General features: G+C 39.9%; 1 protein-coding gene across 1 annotated transcript in view; it reads left to right on the top strand.

Moving 5' to 3' along the window:
* The window catches only part of LOC124145165 (ATP-dependent DNA helicase Q4-like), a 436,547-nt gene that overhangs the window by 268,692 nt on the left and 141,810 nt on the right, over window positions 1–26,045 (top strand). The window contains exon 15 of the mRNA XM_048397431.1: window positions 22,535–22,669. Coding sequence (XP_048253388.1) covers window positions 22,535–22,669 — 135 coding nt within the window. The remainder of the gene's footprint in view (window positions 1–22,534; window positions 22,670–26,045) is intronic.

The raw sequence follows: 26,045 nt of genomic DNA, 5'->3' as shown, positions 1-26,045 counted from the left end.
GACAATCATTCCTGATATTATATATCACAACAATTTATGGATACTGTAAATCTTGAAATTGATGCAAGTGTAATTTAAATGCAAACAATTCAAGTGGTGTTTGTTTGTATTAATGAAACTGTATTTATGTCTCCAAAATGACTGTCAACAATAAGACGTCCTCACTGTACTCTTTGGATAGCGGAAATACCAGCTTGAATATAAACACAAACATGGTTTATTGAGCAAACTTACTTACTTAAATTTGGAATTTAACGTGCGCTTTCTGACATATGCCTATTTTGTGCACGGGCCCGCCAGGCCATTTAGTGATTGGTCGAAAAAGGTATGTCCGAGAAGGTGAGGCAACCTTGGAGAGCTTTTAGGGTTGCTTACTTAATTTGGAGAACAAATTTGGAATTTTGAAAACATGGTTTAATGATCAGCAGTTGTAACAAGGAATTACACTTAGTAGGCATCTGGTGTTATCCTGCTGGGGTAAAGAGTTCTACCCACTTGTGTCAAACTAGGCATCATTGACCACGTCCAGCAGTCCAGACAGACGCTTCCCACGCAACACTTTGTCAAAGGCCTACGGCCCAGCACGCACAATAAGCTTCATCAAACTCCTCAGATCTACAGCCTTTGTCTTGTCGTCTGCCTTCACGTTTGTTGACACCTTCTCTGCATACCAATCAGTGAACTATTGTTGGTTCAATTATTTTATTGCCTTTGAACTAACTTCCTTGCCACAACTTTTTTATAGGCATTTAGAAGTTGGAGTTCTACTTAGTAAGGATAAGATTTATGGATGAACAACTTCTTTATTACAATTAAGAGCGACATTTCGGTGTAGGTTCTAACACCGTTATCAAGCAAGTGATATACATGCAGAGTATGATTGACAAGTATATATACCGGTACGGGTAGGAGGCAATGTTGAGACAGCAGAGTAGATATCAGATGTAGTTATACTGGATTGGAGAACAAGTTATCAGAAGTGGAATCTGTGCACTTGACTGATGAAACTGTTCCTTTTTATGAAGAAATCCTCTTTTGTCCAAATCTTCATGATTTTAAAAAATATTTTTGTTGTGTTAAGAATACTTAAGATTTCCCAAATACTTTTAAGATCTCATTTCTCAAGAACCACAAGATGCAGAAAGCTTTGTATGAATGATAATGTCTATAAAAATAGTCAAGGTTGTTCAAGGATTCTTGACTGGCATCCAACTTCAGTTCCATAGGCATTGTTGCAAAGATAAGCTTTTTTTTCATTTTACTACAGTCTATTTGCCCCTATTCTGCTACATAGCAATTTTGGATCAATAGCAGCCTAAAACTGTTTAAACAACCCATTTTCAATATATATAACATTTACACGATAACACAATTTGCGTTTTAACTTTAGGTTAGGATTCTTAAAATGTGGAATAAAGAGATATGAAGAGGTACTAAATGACATACAAACAATAAATAAATTACTTGCTGATTTGAGTTATGAAAAAATGTGAAGTAGATTTAAGGTTTTATTTATCTTATTTGAACTTTCAGCTGCTTGTTTGGAAAGCCTGAAGTAACTCACTTGAATATGTCGAATGTTTGGGTGAAACCCATCAATATGGATATGATGACGACAGGCCAAAGCATGATCAAGACAAATCTTGCAATTCAAAACCCTGAACCAGAGTATCATTCATGGATGGGATACTAAGGGATGTAACTCTGCACCACAAACTGAGGCAACATTACCTCTTGGAATACAGCGACAAAACCCTTTCCATATCCAATAGAAATCTCTGCATAAAGCAGAGTTGATTGTACAATTCAGACTATATCATGAGCATGTGTTTATGAATCATTATCAAATAGTAATGGTACCAGGCGTTCGCAAAAAGGTCAGCGTATCCTGCCCCACGGTGGCACCCATCACAAACACATGCAAAGGCAAATCAATTGTTCACCTGAAAAAACATGGGAACATATGGTACAAGTCAAAATAGGGAATTGCATCAGACATCAGTTTTGTCACTGATGCATCATATTTAGAAATGTCCTTCACATGTCTACCATAAAACTTTTTGAAAACTTTACTGAGGCCTTGAATGTTGTTAACTTGATCAAACGACTTCTGAGCAAGAGTCGGAGCAAGCTTGAGGCAAAAAGGATATTTCAGATGTTTTTGAATTCATAATTTGCACTTACAAGGGTTGCCGTGAACAAATTGAGTTTGGAGATCCAAAATGAAGCACATTTTACTTTAAATATCTGCATGAAAACCCAATCTTTATTTTTGTGAGTTTCCAGACCAGGAAGTCATGTAATAATCTGTCATGTGATTTTTGATTGGCTGATATCCGTATCTTTCTTAGAAGTCAGGTTGTCAAGAGACATCACATGTCACAGCTGACATTATCGCATATCACAAAGTCCATTATAATGTTATTTGTTAGATCAGATTATTTCTGCAAAGGTTGGGTGCTGGTGGTGCACAGTGGCATCCTCTGCACCCTGGATACTGCTGTGTTTGTTTTTTATAAGTATAGTCAGTGCCAGCATTTCTTAGAAAACTTAGGGATTTAATTTTGTCAAATGTCATGTATCAAGGACAGAACTCTATATATCTTATGCACTCATTCAAATAATCAATCTGGAGAAATATTATCAATCTGAGCATAAAAAAATGTGTTATGTGTTTTTTTCTGAAAAAGCACCGTAATCATATAATATTTGAGAGTTTGGATAATTGGGAAAAATGTTTCAATTTTAATAATACATTGTTGCTTATTGCTTTCATTATCCCCCGCCGCGCGAAAGCGCGAAGCGGGGGATATAGTATTCACGACCGTCCGTACGTCCGTCCGTATGTCCGTACGTCCGTCCGTACGTCCCACCTGTTTATTGCCGCGATATCTCAAGAACTAAACACTGGATTGTCTTCATATTTGGAACTATGGTGTATATACAGACTCCGCAGACACCAGTCGGTTTTGGTGACCTTGATCCCATTTTCAAGGTCACAGCAGACAAATCTGCTTTTAGAGTTGGAAAACGGTGTTGCCGCGATATCTCAAGAACTAAACACTGGATTGTCTTTATATTTGGAACTATGGTGTATATACAGACTCCGCAGACACCAGTCGGTTTTGGTGACCTTGATCCCATTTTAAAGGTCACAGCAGGCAAATCTGCTTTTGGAGTTGGAAAACGGTGTTGCCGCGATATCTCAAGAACTAAACACTGGATTGTCTTCATATTTGGAACTATGGTGTATATACAGACACTGCAGACACCAGTCGGTTTTGGTGACCTTGACCCCATTTTCAAGGTCACAGCAGACAAATCTGCTTTTAGAGTTGGAAAACGGTGTTGCCGCGATATCTCAAGAACTAAACACTGGATTGTCTTTATATTTGGAACTATGGTGTATATACAGACTCCGCAGACACCAGTCGGTTTTGGTGACCTTGATCCCATTTTAAAGGTCACAGCAGGATATAGTATTCACGACCGTCCGTACGTCCGTCCGTACGTCCGTACGTCCGTCCGTACGTCCCACCTGTTTATTGCCGCGATATCTCAAGAACTAAACACTGGATTGTCTTCATATTTGGAACTATGGTGTATATACAGACGCCGCAGACACCAGTCGGTTTTGGTGACCTTGATCCCATTTTCAAGGTCACAGCAGACAAATCTGCTTTTAGAGTTGGAAAACGGTGTTGCCGCGATATCTCAAGAACTAAACACTGGATTGTCTTTATATTTGGAACTATGGTGTATATACAGACTCCGCAGACACCAGTCGGTTTTGGTGACCTTGATCCCATTTTAAAGGTCACAGCAGGCAAATCTGCTTTTGGAGTTGGAAAACGGTGTTGCCGCGATATCTCAAGAACTAAACACTGGATTGTCTTCATATTTGGAACTATGGTGTATATACAGACACTGCAGACACCAGTCGGTTTTGGTGACCTTGACCCCATTGTCAAGGTCACAGCAGGCAAATCTGCTTTTGGAGTTAGAAAACGGTGTTGCCGCGATATCTCAAGAACTAATCGCTGGATTGTCTTCATATTTGGAACTATAGTGTATATACAGACACCGCATACACCTGACAGATTTGGTGACCTTGACCCCATTTTCAAGGTCACAGCAGGCAAATCTGTTTTTGGAGTTGGAAAACGGTGTTGCCACAATATCTCAAGAACTAATCGCTTGATTGTCTTCATATTTGGTACTATGGTGTACAGGCGGGGGATATTTCGTCACTCTGTGACAAATACTTGTTTTTTATTAAAATGTATTTGTTGATTTGTGGGGGCGGTCGGGTAGCCTAGTGGTTAAAGCGTTCACGTTTATATCTGATGTTTTTGTCTGGAATGGTCTGATGGATGCAGCAGAACTGTGTTGATGTCTGTAATGATACGTGTTACTTTAAGGGGTTCTTAGCTTGTTCAAGGCATCAACATTGGAATTGGAATATGGCCACCAGGTACCAAACTTTGTCTTAAATAATTATAAACCAGTTCTCCTCAAAACCTTAAAGGTACAGTTGTCTGAAACTTGGTGGGTGAGATGGTCACCTCATGAAGTACAATATTGTTCAAAGTATCTTGATAAGAAATCAAATATGGCTGCCAGTGGCCATATTGTAAAATACAAGCTAGTCCATCAAAAAGCTATTTATGGCCAATATTCTTCATTTTTTAAATTCAAAATTTGGTACATATATAGGTTGTTTGACTCAACAAATTGTTTGGATTTTTTTGGCTGCATGTTTTAATTTTGACCTTGATTTGCCTTTTGCACTTTTATCATATTGAAAGCTTTAACTTCTTTAATATGGCCGTTACCCAGCCATTGTGTTCATACTGTACCGGTGATGAAATTGGATGTAGTTATTATGTGAATTGATGTATGGGAGTCTGTTTTTGTTATTTTTTAAATTTTGACCTTTCTTTGACCTTTGCACTGTACCATGTTCTTTAATTCTCTCAAAGGCCTTTCCTCACAGTGTTAACACCCCACTTTTCTCCTTGGAAACCATTGGCCCAATGAAGCTGAAACTTACATGCTTTTTCCCATCAATGATGACACCTGAATTTGTTCAAGTGGGTCCAATTTCATTCCCATACCCCGCTGCCAAGGCAGATAATATTGAAAAAGCTATTAACAGCAATGCACTGCTCAGGCATTTTTGCTCAAACTTTACTGTGATGCTCTGTAAATGTCTCCTCTGAAATTGCCAGACTGAGGAGACTGAACTTTGGCTCTTTTTCTACATGAGGACGTGATGATATGCTTGGTTTTTGTACAGATGTACAGCCTTAGAAAGTGTATTCTCAGAAGTATGGAAAGCTGAAAGTTGAAACTTTGTTGGAAGTACAGTCATGCAAATTTAAACCCTGTTGAAATTTAGTTTCTTGTAACATATTTGTTTAAAAGTCCTCAGAAGGGCCGGGATGAGACAAAAGTTACTACCCGAGTACCCGACCCCCTATTAATCGACCCTACCCGGGTACCCGCTGTAGGTCTCAAGAGGTAGGTACAAACTATCCAAATGGAAAAAGTTTGACCATAGCTCTGGTAAAATGTAGATACATGTATGAAACGATCTGGTGTATACACTGAAGTTGACTGAAGTTATATTTTTCTTCAAACATATTAAAGTCAGAAGGATTGGGTGTAGTAGTCAGGAAGAACTGCGAACATTAGTGACTTGTAGTTTAAACATAAGGTTTTAGATACTTTTTGTCATTAAACAATATATCACGTGACTTACCACCCGTCCTACCTGTCCCAGCCCTAGTCCTCAGTATTTATGCCTAACATTTTTGAATAGCCATGCTGACAGCTGACAGCAACACGTGTTAAATGCCAGTCTTGGTTGACATTTTAGACTGTTGACTCCATATCCAGGTGAGCTACAGTGCTGTGGCACTTTTTAAATTTAAGATGAAAATATGTTTGCCTTCCTAATTCATATCTAAATTGAATAGGTGTTGACGAAATTGTAGACTTGTACAAGTCTCTAAGGCAATAATTATTAGTTTAAATCATAGTTATGATAATCTGTATTATGTAAAAAATAAGAACAAGCTGTCCCCATAAGAGACTGGAATCCTGTCAGCATATCTAGACTTGCCTATTAGGGGAATGGAATTACTACACATCCATGAACTTATCCTTTGGTACAGCCTTGGAGCAAGGCTAACTAAGTTGTTCCTCAGGTGTTAACAACTGGGCTCTGTAGAACACTCAGCAGTGAGTAAGGTAAATTCACCAACAGAGCTCTGACAAACATAAATAATCAGTCCACCCTTAGCAGGAGCTGATGTAATATAAGCTGACTGTATTGCTCAACTGGGGAATACAGACATGTTTCACATGCCACGCTATTATTAGTGTATCACTCCACTCATACAACTGTGTCAATGGGGGTCTTGGTAATTAGACTTCAAAGGTGTGTAAATCAGGTTGAATAAGCCTTGTACCCCGGCTGAAGAATTCACATTCCTTGAGTCCTTGATAAGTGGTTGTCAGCTGCAAGAGAAGGATTAAGTGATAGAACAAATTGAAATGATAGACATTTGGAAAATGGTAAACCTTCATTGTGCCTTCAGAGCTGTGATCTGGGCCATATTCAGTTGTGTTATGTATGTCATTCTGTTATGTAACACTACTTACCGTATTCAATCTGTGAGGCGCACAGGGCACCTTAACTAACCATTACAATTTTGTGGAATCAGTACAATATTTTGAACTAAATTCCGTCAATACACAAAGTGAAATTTGAAATTTAAGACAAATTCAGTTTTGAGACCCCAGTTATTCTTAATTGGCTCAAATTCGGGTTGACTTCACAGGGACCATCTGTTATCAAGTGTAACACTTTTTGAATACTACAAATTCCACTTTATTTCAATAGATGTAATCCTTTATTATTTTATACAAATGATAACATTTAAAGATATTTAATTACAGGATATTTTAATAAAGGACAGTGAAAATTGTGTTTTTAAAACATGCCAACTTTTCTTTGAACAGGTGGTAAACATGCACACCCAGTATGGTAACATACTGAGCACTCAGAGAAGCAAGGCCTCTTTGCATGAAGTGATTGATCTTGGTGTAAATCTATGTTATAGTATGTGAGATATGCTAAGATCTCTTTGTGGAACAAGACCCAGCGTCCTGGAATTTTCTTAATGTATTATCAAGGCTGTTGTGGAAGTGACACCTGTTAGGTACTTGTGGAGCTTCTGGGGTTAGTAATGGTAGGCTGAATATGGTTTCCCTGGTGAAGTGCCTATAAGGCTAAAACCCACTCTTCTACTTCATGTCACAACAACAAACCAGACGTTATTTCAGTCTTTTGCCCATTGCTTGTGTTCCCATTGTGACCATAATGACAGTGTCTGGTCAGGCCTACAAGTTCAGTTTGTAGCTGGAGAGTGTCCAAAAGTGTCTCACGCTGTTATTTGTTTGGTACGCTAAACAATAGTTTTGAAAACTGACACAATTTTGCAAGGAGATAAATTGAAAATGAAATAAAAACAATGCTAAAAAGAATTCAGTTTTAACTCAAAGGAGTGAAAATAGTTATTACCTTGTCAAAACCTCTTGACATGTTGTGTTGTGGGGCAGAAACGAAGCCCCGCATGGTAGAAGATTGCATTGGTATTTGAACTAACTGCAGGCGTGTGGATATTTTGACATGATTGCCCAAACCAAACAGGAGTTGTTTTGGTTTTGTAAGTGACTTGTAATGTTGTCCTTTAGTCTGTTTGAAGATAGCTTGGGAAGCAGGTGTTCCAATCTCAGACAGACAGACAGACAGACAGACAGACAGACAGACAGACAGACACACACACACACACACACACACACACACACACACACACACACACACACACACACACACACACACACAGAATACTTAGTACTGACTCTAAATGTACCCAGAGATTGTTGAAATGTCATGATACCATGGGGAGCCACGACACTGCTATTTTATTTCAAGTCTGATGGGTCTGTTTGGGTGGATAGTCGAGGCTGGATGCTTTCTGCCATTTTGTGTTTAAATCCCAGATCTTGACAATTTTTCTGGGTTTGTCAGCAAACAAACACTTAGTCAATGAAAACATGTCTTCAAAATAATTATATATTGTTTCTTCGAAAGAACCTTTCCTCTTCTGCTGTTTTCATGTGGAATCAAGCAAACTAGACTTGGTTAGTTTGATCTAGACTTGCCTAGGCTTTTTGTGAAAAAACATACATAAAAAATATATATTCCACAGTTATAACACAGGACTAAATAACTTGGAATAAGTCAGTTTTAATATTTGAAAAAACAAAACAATTTTGAATGTGCGATTAAATAATAATTATCCTTTGTCTGTCTGCAACTGCCCATGTTCATGCAAGGCTTTCATCAAGGTGGTAATGACAATGACTTTGTGTCACATAGGAATTTCCTCCCACGCTAAGCTGACAAGTTGTGATATTAGCTTGAATTCTTATCAAATCAGCTTCAAACCACGTCTCTCCATGCATTAACAATTCCCTATTTATCAGAAAACAAAACAAAACAGAGTCAATGGGAGGGACAGGACGGAAGAAGTTTTCCCTGAACACCTGGGAGGGGTCGAGGGACTCTGTACATCTTAGATCCAAACTGTCATTTCAATTCCAATTGGCATGCCATTCCAATCCTGCTGTTGTTTGTCTCCGAGCCGATATTTTGATCTGTCCGTTAATGGTCGGAGTGGTCATCCTTGAAATTGTGGTCTGACTGTATTGACCCTCCTGAAACCTTCAGAAACATCCATGATAAAATTGTGGAGTAAATGACTTTCTGGTTTGCCTCCTCAATGACCTTAATGCATGATATCTCTTCCTCAAGATGCCCTTGTGTGATTTAATCAGTGGGAACATGGTTGAGTGTTGGAGTGAGATCTCACGGATTTTAGTTCCACCTCAGTCCCTCCTTCACCAAACCCCCAACATAGATCACTTACCTCTGAGTATTTCACCCATTTTTTTCTTGATTGTTTATTAACTAAAAAACTGTTAAATGTCAATGGTTTTTCGTAGCTTGAGTGAGACCTTTATCTTCTATCGGGGATGGATTCTGTCAACCTATAAGCGTGATAAGTGGGAAAAAATATATCTGATGCTCTGTTGTTTTTCTTTCTACCCAATTTAAAGTTATGTCTTCACCGCACAAAAAATATTTGCATTCCGTAGGCTGACCTGCAGCACCAAAAATGCCAGTCTGACTAACACACTTCACATGACAATTATTCACATAACTTTTGGAAGAACAAAAACAAACAATATATTTTTTCTTTCTTTTTCCGATGTTTCACTAAAGATGGACTTGAAAACTGTTATAAGCAAACTTAAACCCAACTTGCTCTCAAACTCACAAAAAAATATGTAAACAAAAAAATATAAAGGTCTGGCCTTTTTTGAGGTGTTTTTGCTTTTTATTTATTTCATATAGAAGAGAATATCAGCCTATTGGTGTTTGTTCTTTTGATTTTTTAGGTCATTGACTTTGACTGTCATTGAACTATTAAAAACTGTACTTTTAAAATATCTGCCCCAAATAACAAGGAGTGCTGTGGCCAACAACCATTCATTATAACCAGATCCATTAATGGGAACAGTACCAGATATCTGCATTGGACAATTTGCCCGGGAAATGTTATCTGTCATTAGTGATTCATAGAATTTTGTAAATGAGACAATAACACTATCACATATTAGTGACCTCTGACCTCATGTCACATGCTTGTGTCAGTCTATGATTGTCTTGAGTTACGACCTTCTGAGGTGCAGCAGTCAAGGTCAGGGCTAGGCTAGTAATCATTCTCCTTTGCAGTGAGTGAGTGAGTGAGTGAGTGAGTGAGTGTTGTAATAACAGAGAAACCTTGAATAATTTACCCATGTGGAAAATCAAACCACTTAAGGCTCATATCTATGTAAGTTTTTAATGAATCAGAGGCAATGCCTTACCAGAAAATGATTTAAGGACCTTGATAAATTGACGTTTGTTTTTATTGCTTAATTATTGAAGTATGCTACTCAAAAGAAGTTAAAGATGGCCCAAATGTTACATGTGATTTTTTAGTTAATCTGTCACGGCATGACAGATTAACTATAGTCATATGATAAAAATGGGTGCTCTTTCCCTTTTTTTGAGTAGTATGTATTAGAATCTGTTGAAAGGAGAGTGTTGCAGGATGTTAGGTCACTCCAATTAGAATCTGTTGAACGGAGAGTCGTTGAAGGAATTGTGACAGTTAAAAGTTGGAAACTGATAATGAAAGTAATCATAGTGATGAGCTGGTGATGATATTGTGACAACTTGGTTTTGACGGTGATCTGCAGATGATGGGGATGATGGTAGTGATGAGCTGATGAAGGTGATGAAGGTAGTGATGAGCTGATGAAGGTGATGATGGTAGTGATGAGCTGATGAAGGTGATGAAGGTAGTGATGAGCTGATGAAGGTGATGATGGTAGTGATGAGCTGATGAAGGTGATGATGGTAGTGATGAGCTGATGAAGGTGATGAAGGTAGCGATGAGCTGATGAAGGTGATGATGGTAGCGATGAGCTGATGAAGGTGATGATGGTAGTGATGAGATGATGAAGGTGATGATGGTAGTGATGAGCTGATGAAGGTGATGATGTAGTGATGAGATGATTAAAGTGATGATGGTAGTGATGAGATGATGAAGGTGATGATGTAGTGATGAGCTGATGAAGGTGATGATGGTAGCGATGAGCTGATGAAGGTGATGATGGTAGCGATGAGCTGATGAAGGTGATGATGGTAGCGATGAGCTGATGAAGGTGATGATGGTAGCGATGAGCTGATGAAGGTGATGATGGTAGCGATGAGCTGATGAAGGTGATGATGGTAGCGATGAGCTGATGAAGGTGATGATGGTAGCGATGAGCTGATGAAGGTGATGATGGTAGCGATGAGCTGATGAAGGTGATGAAGGTAGCGATGAGCTGATGAAGGTGATGATGGTAGTGATGAGCTGATGAAGGTGATGATGGTAGTGATGAGCTGATGAAGGTGATGATGGTAGTAATGAGCTGATGAAGGTGATGATGGTATTGATGAGCTGATGAAGGTGATGAAGGTAGTGATGAGCTGATGAAGGTGATGATGTTGTGATGAGCCGATGAAGGTGATGAGCTGATGAAGGTGATGAGCTGATGAAGGTGATGATGTAGTGATTATCTGATGAAGGTGATGATGTAGTGATGAGATGATGAAGGTAGTGATGAGCCGATGAAGGTGATGATGGTAGTGATGGGCCGATGAAGGTGATGATGTAGTGATGAGCTGATGAAAGTGATGATGTAGTGATGAGCTGATGAAGGTGATGATCTGATGAAGGTGATGATGTAGTGATGAGCTGATGAAGGTGATGATGTAGTGATGAGATGATTAAAGTGATGATGGTAGTGATGAGATGATGAAGGTGATGATGTAGTGATGAGCTGATGAAGGTGATGAAGGTAGTGATGAGCTGATGAAGGTGATGATGGTAGTGATGAGCTGATGAAGGTGATGAAGGTAGCGATGAGCTGATGAAGGTGATGATGGTATTGATGAGCTGATGAAGGTGATGAAGGTAGTGATGAGCTGATGAAGGTGATGATGTTGTGATGAGCCGATGAAGGTGATGAGCTGATGAAGGTGATGAGCTGATGAAGGTGATGATGTAGTGATTATCTGATGAAGGTGATGATGTAGTGATGAGATGATGAAGGTAGTGATGAGCCGATGAAGGTGATGATGGTAGTGATGGGCCGATGAAGGTGATGATGTAGTGATGAGCTGATGAAAGTGATGATGTAGTGATGAGCTGATGAAGGTGATGATCTGATGAAGGTGATGATGTAGTGATGAGCTGATGAAGGTGATGATGTAGTGATGAGATGATTAAAGTGATGATGGTAGTGATGAGATGATGAAGGTGATGATGTAGTGATGAGCTGATGAAGGTGATGAAGGTAGTGATGAGCTGATGAAGGTGATGATGGTAGTGATGAGCTGATGAAGGTGATGAAGGTAGTGATGAGCTGATGAAGGTGATGATGGTAGTGATGAGCTGATGAAGGTGATGAAGGTAGTGATGAGCTGATGAAGGTGATGATGTTGTGATGAGATGATGAAGGTGATGATGTTGTGATGAGCTGATGAAGGTGATGATGGTAGTGATGAGCTGATGAAGGTGATGATTTTGTGATGAGATGATGAAGGTGATGATGTTGTCATGAGCTGATGAAGGTGATGATGGTAGTGATGAGCTGATGATGTTGTCATGAGCTGATGAAGGTTATGATGGTAGTGATGAGATGATGAATGAGATGAGGTATTGAAGGTGATGATTGTAGTGATTAGCTGATGAAGGTGATGATGTTGTGATGAGCTGATGAAGGTTATGATGGTAGTGATGAGATGAAGTATTGAAGGTGATGATTGTAGTGATTAGCTGATGATGAGCTGATGATGAGCTGATGATTGCGTTGTGCTAAATATATGAAGATGCATGATTACATTACACTGTTTTCTATGATGGATTAGGTGTCTGTCTGAAGAAGTTGAATTAAGTGTTCTTGAAGGTCATTGAAACAATTGTGTTGAAGGTGGCATGTAATATCTACACTGTCTCATTGAGAAAGGCCCCACATTGCCATACCTATATGTCAGTTAAACCATGGCCTTCTTCAATTCATCAAACTGCCTGTTGTGAGGGAGACCCCCCACTGGCCCACCTCTGTATGTCAGTTAAGCCATGGCCTTCTTCAATTCATCAAACTGCCTGGTGTGAGGGAGACCCCCACTGGCCCACCTCTGTAGGTCAGTTAAACCATGGCCTTCTTCAATTCATCAAACTGCCTGGTGTGAGGGAGACCCCCCACTGGCCCACCTCTGTATGTCAGTTAAGCCATGGCCTTCTTTACATAAACGTGTTAAGACTGGTCATCCCACACTAACTTGTCCACATTTGCAAGATGTCTGGTTATGTATGTTGATCACGACTGACCGACTCCCAAGTTAGACGTATGTCGAATGAGAAGACGACAATGGATGCCACCTTATTGACTTATTCACTTGGGGTTAGTGTTATGTTACTATTGGCAATAGAAAGGACTTGACTTCTGTGTTACTGATAAGCGTCCATCCAAGATGTGTGTCAGTAGAAGTATGACCTACAAACGGACAGGGGGGATTAAGGAGGATAGTGATTTGTAAAGCCCCAATCTGCCTGTCCCGTGAATCAGGAATACACCATGGATTGAAGAACATCTGTAACATGGCCGAATTCATGAAATTAATCTCACCGCTCTCATGTTTTTGCCATTGTTGCAAAGGCTTTTACAAATTAAGAATTTGGTTGTCAGATTGTTGGGTTGAAGGGGAGTAAAATAATGATTGGATGGTAACAGTTTGTATCCTGGCTGATCTTGCTAATGCCTCCACATATGTCGTGGATCGTTGCTCATGCTGTCAGCCACTGGTTTGCCTTGCATCTTCCTTTTAGGTTTCACCCAGCCTGACACACCTGGAGTCATCATGGCTCTAGGCTGTGTTGACATGCTAGCCTACAAAATATTGATAAAATTATAAAGATGTGCTCAACAAATATACCAAGTGTTATATTTGGGATAACACTTTCTTTGTGAAGTACAGATTCTAGAACCTTTTGGGGTCAAGTCCCATCCGGGATTTGAACCCACACTGCCAGAGTGAGGCACCTAATTGCCAACACACAAAGTCAGCGATCTAACCCACTCAGCCACCGAGGTTTCCACAACTGGTTATATATAAGCCTAGATCACATACTTTGTTCGACTAACGTTTAGTCTATGAAATCTTATATTACACAAAACTCTTCTTGACTCTAAAAATTTTAAAAAAAATTTCTCTATGCTGATTAGAGCTAGCTAGAGCTGGCTAGACTTGCTTTTGTATACATTTATTTTTTCATAAGGCTAAATTGTCTGTTCATGCTCAGCAAATATGTTTTATTTCAGCTTTAAAAGTTTAGAAATGCAAGTCCTTTGTCTTTTTAAAATTAGATGTTCATCATAAACAAAATAAAAACAGTTAAGATTTTACTATAGCCTTGTCAGAATGAACAGTTGATCTATCACATGGCTTTTCTACATCATCGTACCCTTGTGTTTAGGGGTTTCTCGGCACGTCTGTCCTGGGCCATGTCCACAAAGTGATCATAGCACTGCGACAGTCGTAAGTCTATATCAAAGTATGGGAGTTACGATCACCTTAGCGCTGCGATTGCTTTGTGGAACGGAGCCCTGGTGTGGTTCATCAAAATGGTAAGCGCCAACGGGCATGTCATCCCACATGATGCTGGCTCCCTGTAGTATCTCACAGACAAGATGGTATAAATGAAATACTGTCCCGACATGATGCTGGCTCCCTGTAGTATCTCACAGACAAGATGGTATAAATGAAATACTGTCCCAAAGGGTGGTAAACCAAACTCACTGGTGAATGACCTCAACACATCCATGTCTTAGTTCCAAATAGTTGAGGTCAAGATGAGGTGAGGTCAGTGAGGGGCATCAAGAGACTTCCTACTAATTGTTGGGGGGGCCTCGGTTCAGTGGAGGCTGTAAACACTGAAGATGGCCTGGTGGGGATGTTTACCTGGGCATCAGTTGGTGCCATTAACCAACAACCAGGAACTAATTGATACAGCTATGGTACCAATGGATAAACATTGAGAATTGATGCTGACATTTCTCATTCCACATCAGGAGAAAGTGTATAAAATGGCATTTACACGTGTTATACTGAACTTGATACCTGATGGTTAATCTATCTGACAGACATTGAGGCAGTCATGAATATGGAGGTGTACACTAATGCTAGCTTATGTTCTGCCTTGATGGAGGGATGTCACAATACTAGGAGAAGCATACAGAAGTTTACAAATACCCATGAAGATCTGGTTTAGAATAGGTCTTCAGCAACCCATGCTTGCTGAAAGAGGCGACTAACGGGATCTGGTGACTTGGTTGATGCATGTCATCGTATTCCAATTGTGTAGATCGATGCTCATGATGTCAATCACTGGATTGTCTGGTCCAGACTCGATTATTTACAAACCACTGTCATATAGCTGGATATTGCTGAGTGCAGCTTTAAACAACAAACAATCAAACAAACAGACGTTTACAGGCTAAATGGGTTTGTACACCAGGAGACGGAATGTTGACTCCCTTACACCCTGCATTAAAACATGGAATGAATTTATAAATCATAATAAGAAGAAAAGTTCTAATAATGCCCACTTCCGCACAACAAAGCCTGCTCAAAGCACTGACAACACACATATACATGTAAACAAGAGTTAAATAGCTGGCTTATCAAACAAAATGTTTTGAGTCTTGACTTGAAAATATCAAGTGATTTATCATAGCAAGTTAATTAGTTTTGACTTGATTATTACTAATACCAGAATAAAACCATATTCACTCACTCACTCAAAAGTTAAAAAAACCAGTCAGCTACATTCCATTCCAGGCCTAATGATGGCACCGTTATTGGGCTGTACTCATCCAATCTCATCTCCAGCAGGCTATACTCATCCCATCTTATCTCTAGCAGCCTATACTCATCCCATCTCATCTCTAGCAGCCTATACTCATCCCATCTCATCTCTAGCAGGCTATACTCATCCCATTCTAATCTCTAGCAGCCTATACTCATCCCATTCTCATCTCTAGCAGCCTACACTCATCCCATCTCATCTCTAGCAGGCTATACTCATCCCATTCTCATCTCTAGCAGCCTATACTCATCCCCTCTCATCTCTAGCACCCTATACTCATCCCATCTCATCTCTAGCACCCTATACTCATCCCATCTCATCTCTAGCACCCTATACTCATCCCATCTCATCTCCAGCAGGCTACACTCATCCCATCTCATCTCTAGCACCCTATACTCATCCCATCTCATCTCCAGCAGCCTACACTCATCCCATCTCATCTCTAGCACCCTATACTCATCCCATCTCATCTCTAGCACCCTATACTCATCCCATCTCATCTCCAGCAGCCTATACTCATCCCATCTCATCTCTAGCAGGCTACACTCATCCCATCTCATCTCCAGCAGCCTACACTCATCCCATCTCATCTCCAGCAGCCTATACTCATCCCATCTCATCTCCAGCAGCCTACACTCATCCCATCTCATCTCTAGCACCCTATACTCATCCCATCTCATCTCTAGCAGCCTACACTCATCCCATCTCATCTCTAGCACCCTATACTCATCCCATCTCATCTCTAGCACCCTATACTCATCCCATCTCATCTCCAGCAGCCTATACTCATCCCATCTCATCTCTAGCAGGCTATACTCATCCGCTCTCATCTCCAGCAGGCTATACTCATCCCATCTCATCTCCAGCAGGCTACACTCATCCCATTCTCATCTCCAGCAGGCTACACTCATCCCATCTCATCTCCAGCAGCCTATACTCATCCCATCTCATCTCCAGCAGGCTACACTCATCCCATCTCATCTCTAGCACCCTATACTCATCCCATCTCATCTCCAGCAGGCTATACTCATCCCATCTCATCTCTAGCAGCCTATACTCATCCCATCTCATCTCTAGCACCCTATACTCATCCCATCTTATCTGTAGCACCCTATACTCATCCCATCTCATCTCCAGCAGCCTACACTCATCCCATCTCATCTCTAGCACCCTATACTCATCCCATCTCATCTCTAGCACCCTATACTCATCCCATCTTATCTCTAGCACCCTATACTCATCCCATCTCATCTCCAGCAGGCTACACTCATCCCATCTCATCTCCAGCAGGCTATACTCATCCCATCTCATCTCTAGCACCCTATACTCATCCCATCTCATCTCTAGCACCCTATACTCATCCCATCTCATCTCTAGCACCCTATACTCATCCCATCTCATCTCCAGCAGGCTACACTCATCCCATCTCATCTCCAGCAGCCTATACTCATCCCATCTCATCTCCAGCAGCCTATACTCATCCCATCTCATCTCCAGCAGGCTACACTCATCCCATCTCATCTCCAGCACCCTATACTCATCCCATCTCATCTCCAGCAGGCTACACTCATCCCATCTCATCTCCAGCACCCTATACTCATCCCATCTCATCTCCAGCAGGCTATACTCATCCCATCTTATCTCTAGCAGCCTATACTCATCCCATCTCATCTCTAGCACCCTATACTCATCCCATCTTATCTCTAGCAGCCTATACTCATCCCATCTCATCTCTAGCAGGCTACAGTCATACCTTTCTCATCTCCAGCAGGCTACACTCATCCCATTCTCATCTCTGGCAGCCTACACTCATCCCATTCTCATCTGACCGCCTCCGTGGTCTTGTGGTAGAGCGTCCGCCCGGAGAGCGGAAGGTCCAGGGTTCGATCCCGGGCCGCGTCAAACAAAAAGACGTTAAAAGATTGTACTTGTTGTTACCCTGTCTGGCGCTCGGCATTAAGGGGCTAAAACAAGGACTGGTCGGCTCGGAGTCAGTATACTGTGTCTGAGTGGGGTATTCATGTTAAACTGCGGCATGGTATCTCAGTGAGCTAGCACTATAAATCGGCATCAGTCCGGACTAGTACAAGCAGCCACACACACACATACACGTGCATGCACGTCGCTATATAAGTGCAATAATCTTGGACGCGCTGTTAAACTCAATTTCACCTCACCACCTCACCCATTCTCATCTCTGGCAGCCTACACTCATCCCATCTCATCTCTGGCAGCCTATACTCATCCCATTCTCATCTCTGGCAGCCTATACTCATCCCATTCTCATCTCTAGCAGGCTATACTCATCCCATTCTCAGCTCTAGCCTGAAGTGAATAGACTTGTGGGTTCCAAATTCTCGGGGGTCCCCCTGTAGAAATATTTTTACTTAACCTTCCAACTATTTCAAGGACTTCATGTTAGTCTGGGAACAAGCTTGAACAACAAGTTGAATAACTGCAGCCCAAGTTCCATATACCCAACTACACTGATGACCCATGGGGATTCCAGGGTTAAATTGGCCCATGCCAGAACGGTCAGTCAAGTCAGGATGAAGCCTCCGATCAAGACCAGACATCTGAAGTTGGCATAAAGATTACTTTGGTGGAGAACATTTCTCAGTCTTTGCCATATCAAATCAGTGCAAGTCTGACTGTTTTTTTCTAATTCTTCTTCCATTAGCCCAGAGTTCATACACACAATGGCAGGTTGCTGTGAAAGATTGACCTTAGTGTCAATTAAATCTGGAAACCCACGGGGATTTTACTGAAAAAAATGTTTAGGCCTTTGACCAAAAAAGGGAATTTGGTGGGGGCACGTTTCATGGAAATTGGAAGTACCAGACTAAAAACATTGTAATCGTATTATGTTTTCTTAACAGATTTTCAGTCTTTCTTGGCTGGTGAAAGAATGCATGTGTTGAAGGTCGAATGACAAAAAAGCATTTGTCTTGATTGAGAATCTCTGATTAAATGTTCAGTCTATTGTCTGGTAGTGATTCATGGGAGAGACTCACTCTGTTTAGTGCCATTTAACAAACAAGAAAAAAGTACACCTTAAAAAACCTGTTACTCCTTGTGGCTTTTTCAGGAACATTTGAACTCAAAGAAAGTTTTATTTTCAGTTCTATCAATTTGAAACACATACAGATCTTTATGTTTTACTTTCAAAAACGAATGCTCATTTTGTGATAGAGCTATCCATGCTACAGTAGCATTTCCCAGGAACATTCTTTTATTGTTTAATTGGAACCATTGATAGTGCTCAAATAGCCAAGTTGGAACAATGCACAAGAAGACTTACAATGTTTTGCAATCTCATTAAATTCAGATCTTAGTGCTCGTTACCGCTACACAGTGATCTGAGGACATCCCATTAAGTTCATGTCAGAATGACCTTTCATCCGCCTGATCAGAGCATTGCTATTATGAAATCATGAAAGTGAATGTCTGAATGTTTTGTAATCATGCAACTACGAAAAGGTTAATGATACGGAGCAGTTTCTTTTGGTCAGACTTCAAATTTTGAATTGATAACTTTTTCAAAATATTTTTCAAAGTTTTGTCTGATATGGAAGTTGCCATTTTGAAACTTGAGAAAGCTTGAGAAAGCTGCATTCTGATTGGCTTAAGCCGTCTTCCTGTGGGTGGTTCATTGGTTGGTCAAAGTTTCCGAAAGGTCATTCTAACGTGACCTGCAATGGGATATGTCCTTAGATCTGTGGTTTAGCAGTAGCAAGCATTGACAACTGATTTTATTGAGATTGAATGTTTTAAAGCATACCAAAATAATTAGTAGATTGTAACAAAACCCAACTCGCTCACTAACCTTGCAAACTTCATGAATAAAACAGAACAAAACCTTCTTTGATATGAATACATATATATTTTTCTGTAAAACTTTTACACTTATACTTTAAGCAAAGCTGGCGTCTATCAACTGACTGACCTAACAACTTATATAACTAAATACATGGAACAACGCACATTTTTATTTGTACTTTTACTTCCACCTTCTAAATCAGTAAGCCTTAAAATTTCATTATTGTGGCCTTATTAATTGGTTGAAGTTTTGATTCCCCATGCTGAAGTGTTAGGCCTGACGCCCGGAGAACGGGAGGTACAGGGTTTGATCCCCAGACGTGTCAAACCAAAAGACATTAAAAGATGGTACTTGTTCTTACCCTGCCTGGTGCTTGGCATTAAGGGGATATAACAAGGACTGGTCGGCTCTGAGTCAGTAAACTGTGTCTGAGTGGTGTATTTTTTTGTTAAATTGCGCATGTTATCTCAGTGGACCATCACTATAAAATGGACATAAGCTAATACAAGCTTGGATGCAACGTTAAACCCCATTTCACCTCACCTCACCTCACCTCACCTCACCTCACCTCACCTCACCTCACCTCACCTCACCTCACCTCACCCCACCCCACTCATTTAAAGCCACTGAGGCATTACAAAAGCTGGAAGAGCTGAATGTATGTTTATTTTTCAATGCTACACTCAGCAATGTTCCAGCCTTATGATGGCAGCCTGTAAATAATCGAGTCTCGACCAGACAATCCAGTGATTGATATTATCAGTAGCAATCAACACTGTCGGTGTATGATGACAAGCCATCTACCAAATCCGACTTATTCAGGAACTCATGGGGATTCCGGATTAGAATTGGTCCCTTGCAACTTATCCTGGACATAAGAGGCGACTTAATGGATCAGGTGGTCAGAACTAAAGTAATGTGAGACCTACATAGCAAGGTCATTGTTGGATTCTGATCAATTGTTTGGATTAATTTTATATTTAAGCGGTCTTCATTTAAGTTGTAAAGGGAAGTAACTTTTATGTTGTTGTTGGTATCGCTATGTGCAAGAGACTGTGCTGTGAGCGGAGGACCGTGGAGGTTATAAAACGGTAATTATGCAATTAAATACAAAACTTCAGTAAGTAAGAAGTAAGACATTATTAATGTGACCGTTTATTTTCATATTTGCGTCTAAATATTAGTATATTCAAAGACGTTTCGGCATTATTTTGCAGTCAATCAAGCCGACAGCGCTTCCTTAGTATTTCGTGGCAACGGCACCCTTCAACTAGAAGAAGAAACTGTTAGAATATGAAACTAAGAATTAGAATAAATGATGAAGTTGAAGAATGATTTGACGTCCTCAATTCTCGAAACCCACAGTCATAATAGAATATCCTTCCTGCACATAATGCCAGTGTTATAAGGTTCTGTATTTTGTGGGCAGGGGGTCTCAGATTTTTGTTTGAGACAGAATATTGTTTCAGAAGGCTCTTCAAGACATACCACAAAGAATTGTCTGATAGGAAGCACCAAAACTTTTGTTATACCCACAGTGCATTGTCCAGTGAGAATTGATCCTTCCTTTTGTATTTCCCCAGGATTTATTATTTTTCCAGCAATTATAGGAACTGATTTTTCTTAGATCCCATGCCCTCTTGTTCTGAGGTCCTTCCACTCCCAGAGTGCTAAATGTCAGCCCCTAGTAACTTCCAGTACATGTTGACTGGACAGATCTCACAGAAAGGAGTTGTTTTCAGATAAAACTTAAGTATGAAGGTGTGTTTGTTAAGCAAAGCCCACTCCTATGCTGATTATGACATCAGATATTTATAGGGCTTCACAAACGGCAGGCATGTGTCATGGCCTTCTTATCATCACCCACACGGACTGCTCACTGTCAAACTTCAGATATTTTTTGGAATTAATTGCTGTCTTGTGCATCTGTAAAGTACCTTTAACAGAAAAGCATCCGCTGTTTGTTCATAAACATTTCATGCAAGCAGAAACTGACACTACAAATAGCTTCATCTAGTGGATATTTTGTTAAAAAATGGAATATTTTTTTGTCACTGCTTCAAGTAACAAACTTTGTTATCTCTGAAAAGAACAGCCACAATTTAATTGTATTTCTGAAAATGGGTTTCAGAATGATCAGCATGTCAAATAATTACACAATTCCCAGTCTGCCTCCCCAACCACAAGCAGAATATGAACTGGTCAGTCCCTAACCCATTCTTGACAGGCACGTTTGATTTTTGATTTTTGTTTTTTGTTGTTTGTAGTAAAGTCACTCATGTAAATAAGACTCTGTTTGCATCAGACGCAGTTAGTAATCGGATTTGCCCCAACATGGCGGCCATCTTGATTTCTTGACGTATTGAGGGTTATGGTTTCATTGGATTCCTTGTACATGAAAACATACAGAGAAATGTTTTATTTGTGGTCCCACCATGCTTAGTACCAAAGATATGACAAAAATTATTTTTTTTATTTTTTTTTGTTGCCATTTTGAATTTATCAAATTTGTGGGTTAACCGTTGAAAATACAGCCGGGCAAACCCCCTAAATCAATTAAGAACATATCAATACATCTAGAAATGTTGTTTGCCAGCCATAAACATGAAATGCCTCCACCATCAACATTTTCTGAAAATGTGCCTAGTCTATTAATGCCGCACTCAGCAATATTCCAGCTATATGACAGTGGTCTGTAAATAATCGAGTCTGGACCAGACAATCCAGTGATTGACATCATGAGCATCTATCCAAGCAATTGGGATACGATGACATGCATCAACCGGGTAAGCGAGCCTGGCCACCCAATCCCGTTAGTTGCCTCTTATGACAAGCGTAGTCGCTTTTTATGGCAAGCTTGGGTTGCCTAAGACCTATTCTACCCCGGATCTTCACGGGTGAAGTTTTGATGGGTATATCTTTAAGATATATATGAGTTCCTGATCTACATGGGTATTAGTATTAGTACAACCTGTACGTGGCACATTAGTGAATGTAAGGATGGATTAAGTTGCTTCAGGGTGTTGGTCTATAACTAAACTGCCATGTAGGTAGCACCATGTCGTGCTATTAACAAATTCAAAGAGCCAATATTGTATTTTTTTAATTTCAGGGCAAAGACCTGAGTGAGCTCAAGCGTCACACATACGGCAACACAGTTGACAGATTTGCCCTGAAGAAGCTTGTGCAACAGATCTTCAGGAAATGTCGGTGCCGGGATATTCACCAGTCTCATCAGAACACTCAGGTAAGTGCTGTCTTCATGATTCATACACCTGTCTCGTCAGAACACTCAGGTAAGTGCTGTCTTCATGATTCATTCACCAGTCTCGTCAGAACACTCAGGTAAGTGCTGTCTTCATGATTCATACACCGGTCTCGTCAGAACACTCAGGTAAGTGCTGTCTTCATGATTCATACACCGGTCTCGTCAGAACACTCAGGTAAGTGCTGTCTTCATGATTCATACACCGGTCTCGTCAGAACACTCAGGTAAGTGCTGTCTTCATGATTCATACACCGGTCTCGTCAGAACACTCAGGTAAGTGCTGTCTTAATGATTTATACACTCAGGTAAGTCTTGTAGTGTCTTGTAGTGGTGGCCCAAAGATTGCCCAACGGTTGTCCTTTGATAGAGGTGGCCAATAGGTTGACCTATGATAGTGGTGGCCCAAAGGTTGACCTATGATAGTTGTGGCCAATAGGTTGACCTATGATAGTTGTGGCCAATAGGTTGACCTATGATAGTGGTTGCCCAAAGGTTGACCTATGATAGCTGTGGTCAATAGGTTGACCTATGATAGTGGTGGCCCAAAGGTTAACCTATGATAGTGGTGGCCCAAAGGTTGACCTATGATAGTGGTGGCCAATAGGTTGACCTTTGATAGTGGTGGCCAATAGGTTGACCTTTGATAGTGGTGGCCCAAAGGTTGACCTATGACAGTGGTGGCCCAACGGTTGTCATATGATAGTGGTGGCCAAAAGGTTGACCTATGATAGTGGTGGCCAAAAGGTTGACCTTTGATAGTGGTGGCCAATAGGTTGACCTTTGATAGTGGTGACCCAAAGATTGACCTATGACAGTGGTGGCCCAAAGGTTGACCTATGATAGTGGTGGCCCAAAGGTTGACCTTTGATAGTGGTGGCCCAAAGGGTGACAGAATGATTGTACACTCTGTAAGATTTGGTGTGTACATTTAGTTATATTGTATCAGATAAATCAAACCACCTTTTGAAAACCACACCATGTATCATAATTGTTGAAAGAAACAGGATTGTAATGGTTATTTGCGGTTCCAAACAAATTACTGTCAACATTTAACAAGAGCCACACTTTGTAGACCAAAAAGTTTTGTGAACATAATTCTGTTGGTTTCTCCCTTGTGTATCACATCAACCCAACAAGGTCGTTACACTTATACGTTTACCTACAACCAATCTATTTCCTCAATGTCATTTCACAAACTAATGACTAGGGTTGGGAATTCGACCAAAAAGTGTTTTGCGATATATTGCAATATTTCAAAAACATATTGCAATATTATTGCAATATATTTGGAAATAATTTCTACCAAGAGAAAAGCTTTTTTTCATATCCCTTTGACAAATATTAATATGTCAACAATTTGGTCAAAATTATGAACCAATTTTAATAAATTGAACTATTATTTTTATCTACAATCAAATAAAGAGTATGAAGCATGTGTGTTGTCTTTGTTTTGATTTAATAAGGCAAGACTATACTTCATGGCATATACATGTCAGTCACAGTCTCCAACCTATTTCAATCACATTTGAATAATGTTAACTCTCTGAAACAGTTTGAAAAACAATGAAACATTAACATTAACATAAATTTGATAAGAATTATACATCATGACAACTTCCACTCAACGTCAAAAGATAAAACTGGTCAAATTTCAAATGTTTTACCACTACCAGTACTACAGATCACAATGAAATGTGTTTTTCTTTAGTATTCTGGATAGTGAACAGCCAGCAAAAACAAGTTAAACAAAGTGAAGTAACATCAAAACCTAGTCTTCATGATAGGTTACTCAACATTAGCTACTCAGCTTATGCTTGAACATGTGTCCGTGTCACTTAAGTTTGCATTGGATAGTCCTACTTGATTGATGCTTGACTTTGTTGATTTCTGTGAGCCAAGTGATAATGGATAGTGGTGCCGCATGTGGGAGCTTAAATTCGATGTTCCACCCACATGGCGAACGCATGCATTACATTTCCTACACACAGCAATATTTTCTACTATTTTATCATCTAATTTTGTTTTCTTCAACCAAAAATGTCTCCATATTTCGGATTTTCCCTTTTTGTTCGGCACGATGTCAAAGGCGTCCGCCATGTTGGATAAACAATCAAGGGAAGTAACTCTAGTTCCAAGTTGTCAGCAACGTTCGTTCCCGATGATTTCCGATTGTAAAATACGTATTTTTATCAGGTGGTGTTTGAATAATGAGGGAAAAACCGATACGCCAAAAACGTATCGCGATACGTATCGTGATGAATTTGTATTGCAATATACCAGTATACCGATAAAACCGCACATCCCTACTCATGACATTGAAAAACATGTTGGAAATCTGGATGACCTTACTGAGAAGACAATTATAAAAATGTTCAAGAAAATCATGTCATTTTAAGTAGATCAAGTATATCAGTAGTAATATAAAGAATTTAATAGAATTAAAAATGCAATATAGATCTTATTATGAGAGAATAATATGTATTTTAATGTACAAATGCACCTTATTGCTTGTGCTGGGACCAAATATATTATTTTGATATCGCCAGTGGATTCACACCGAAGAAAAGTCCAACTGTGGCAACAGTAAGCTTAGGCTGAAAGTAGGTATCTCAGTGATAGACTTGACCAATGACAGAGTAAACCTCACCTGAAGACCAACTTAAGCTGGAATTGTATCAGGCAGTGTTTGACATCACTTTGAAGAAGCTTGTTTTGTGCAATTTGTCTGGAGTTTTTTGTCCTTATGTCATCTGGGTTATCTCGAGGTTTTTTTTGCGCTTCTGTGATTTCTTTTGGGGACTGTCTCAAAATATCTGTCAACTTAAGAAATGTAATCTAGATTTCTCATCCGGCAATATAGTTTAATTACAATACACCATTCTGACATATGAGTAACAATAACATTAAGACATTTTGAGCTCTTTGTCTGGTAACCATATTATAAATCAGAAAGTCATATGCTCACATTTAATGCAATCTCATTAAAGTCAGATCTCAGGTCTCGCTACCGCTAAACAAAGATCTGAGGACATCCAATTACGGGTCATGTCAGAACTTTTCTAATTTGTTCCCCGAACTAAAATTATCAAAACAATTTTTGTGATGCTGATCCACTACAGTGAACTACGGTTAAAACCATTAATTTTAGTTCGTTATAACCATAGTTTGTTATAAGCATGTATTCGGCCTATATACAGCAAATGAACGGGACAACAAAACAGATCTTACATCCGTCAGTTCGTTATAAGTGTGATTGTTATAAACGTGGTTTACTGTATATTTAAAAATTGACTGTCAACTTTTGAGACAATCCCTCTACTGTGGAGCAGGCAGTGTCTTTTAATGACAGCTATAT

The sequence above is a fragment of the Haliotis rufescens genome, unplaced genomic scaffold, assembly GCF_023055435.1.
Source record: "Haliotis rufescens isolate VD_foot unplaced genomic scaffold, xgHalRufe1.0.p SCAF_17, whole genome shotgun sequence".
Taxonomy (NCBI): Eukaryota; Metazoa; Mollusca; class Gastropoda; order Lepetellida; family Haliotidae; genus Haliotis; species Haliotis rufescens.
Note: the sequence above shows the minus strand (reverse complement) of the source record. Positions and strands in the feature narration are given on the sequence as shown.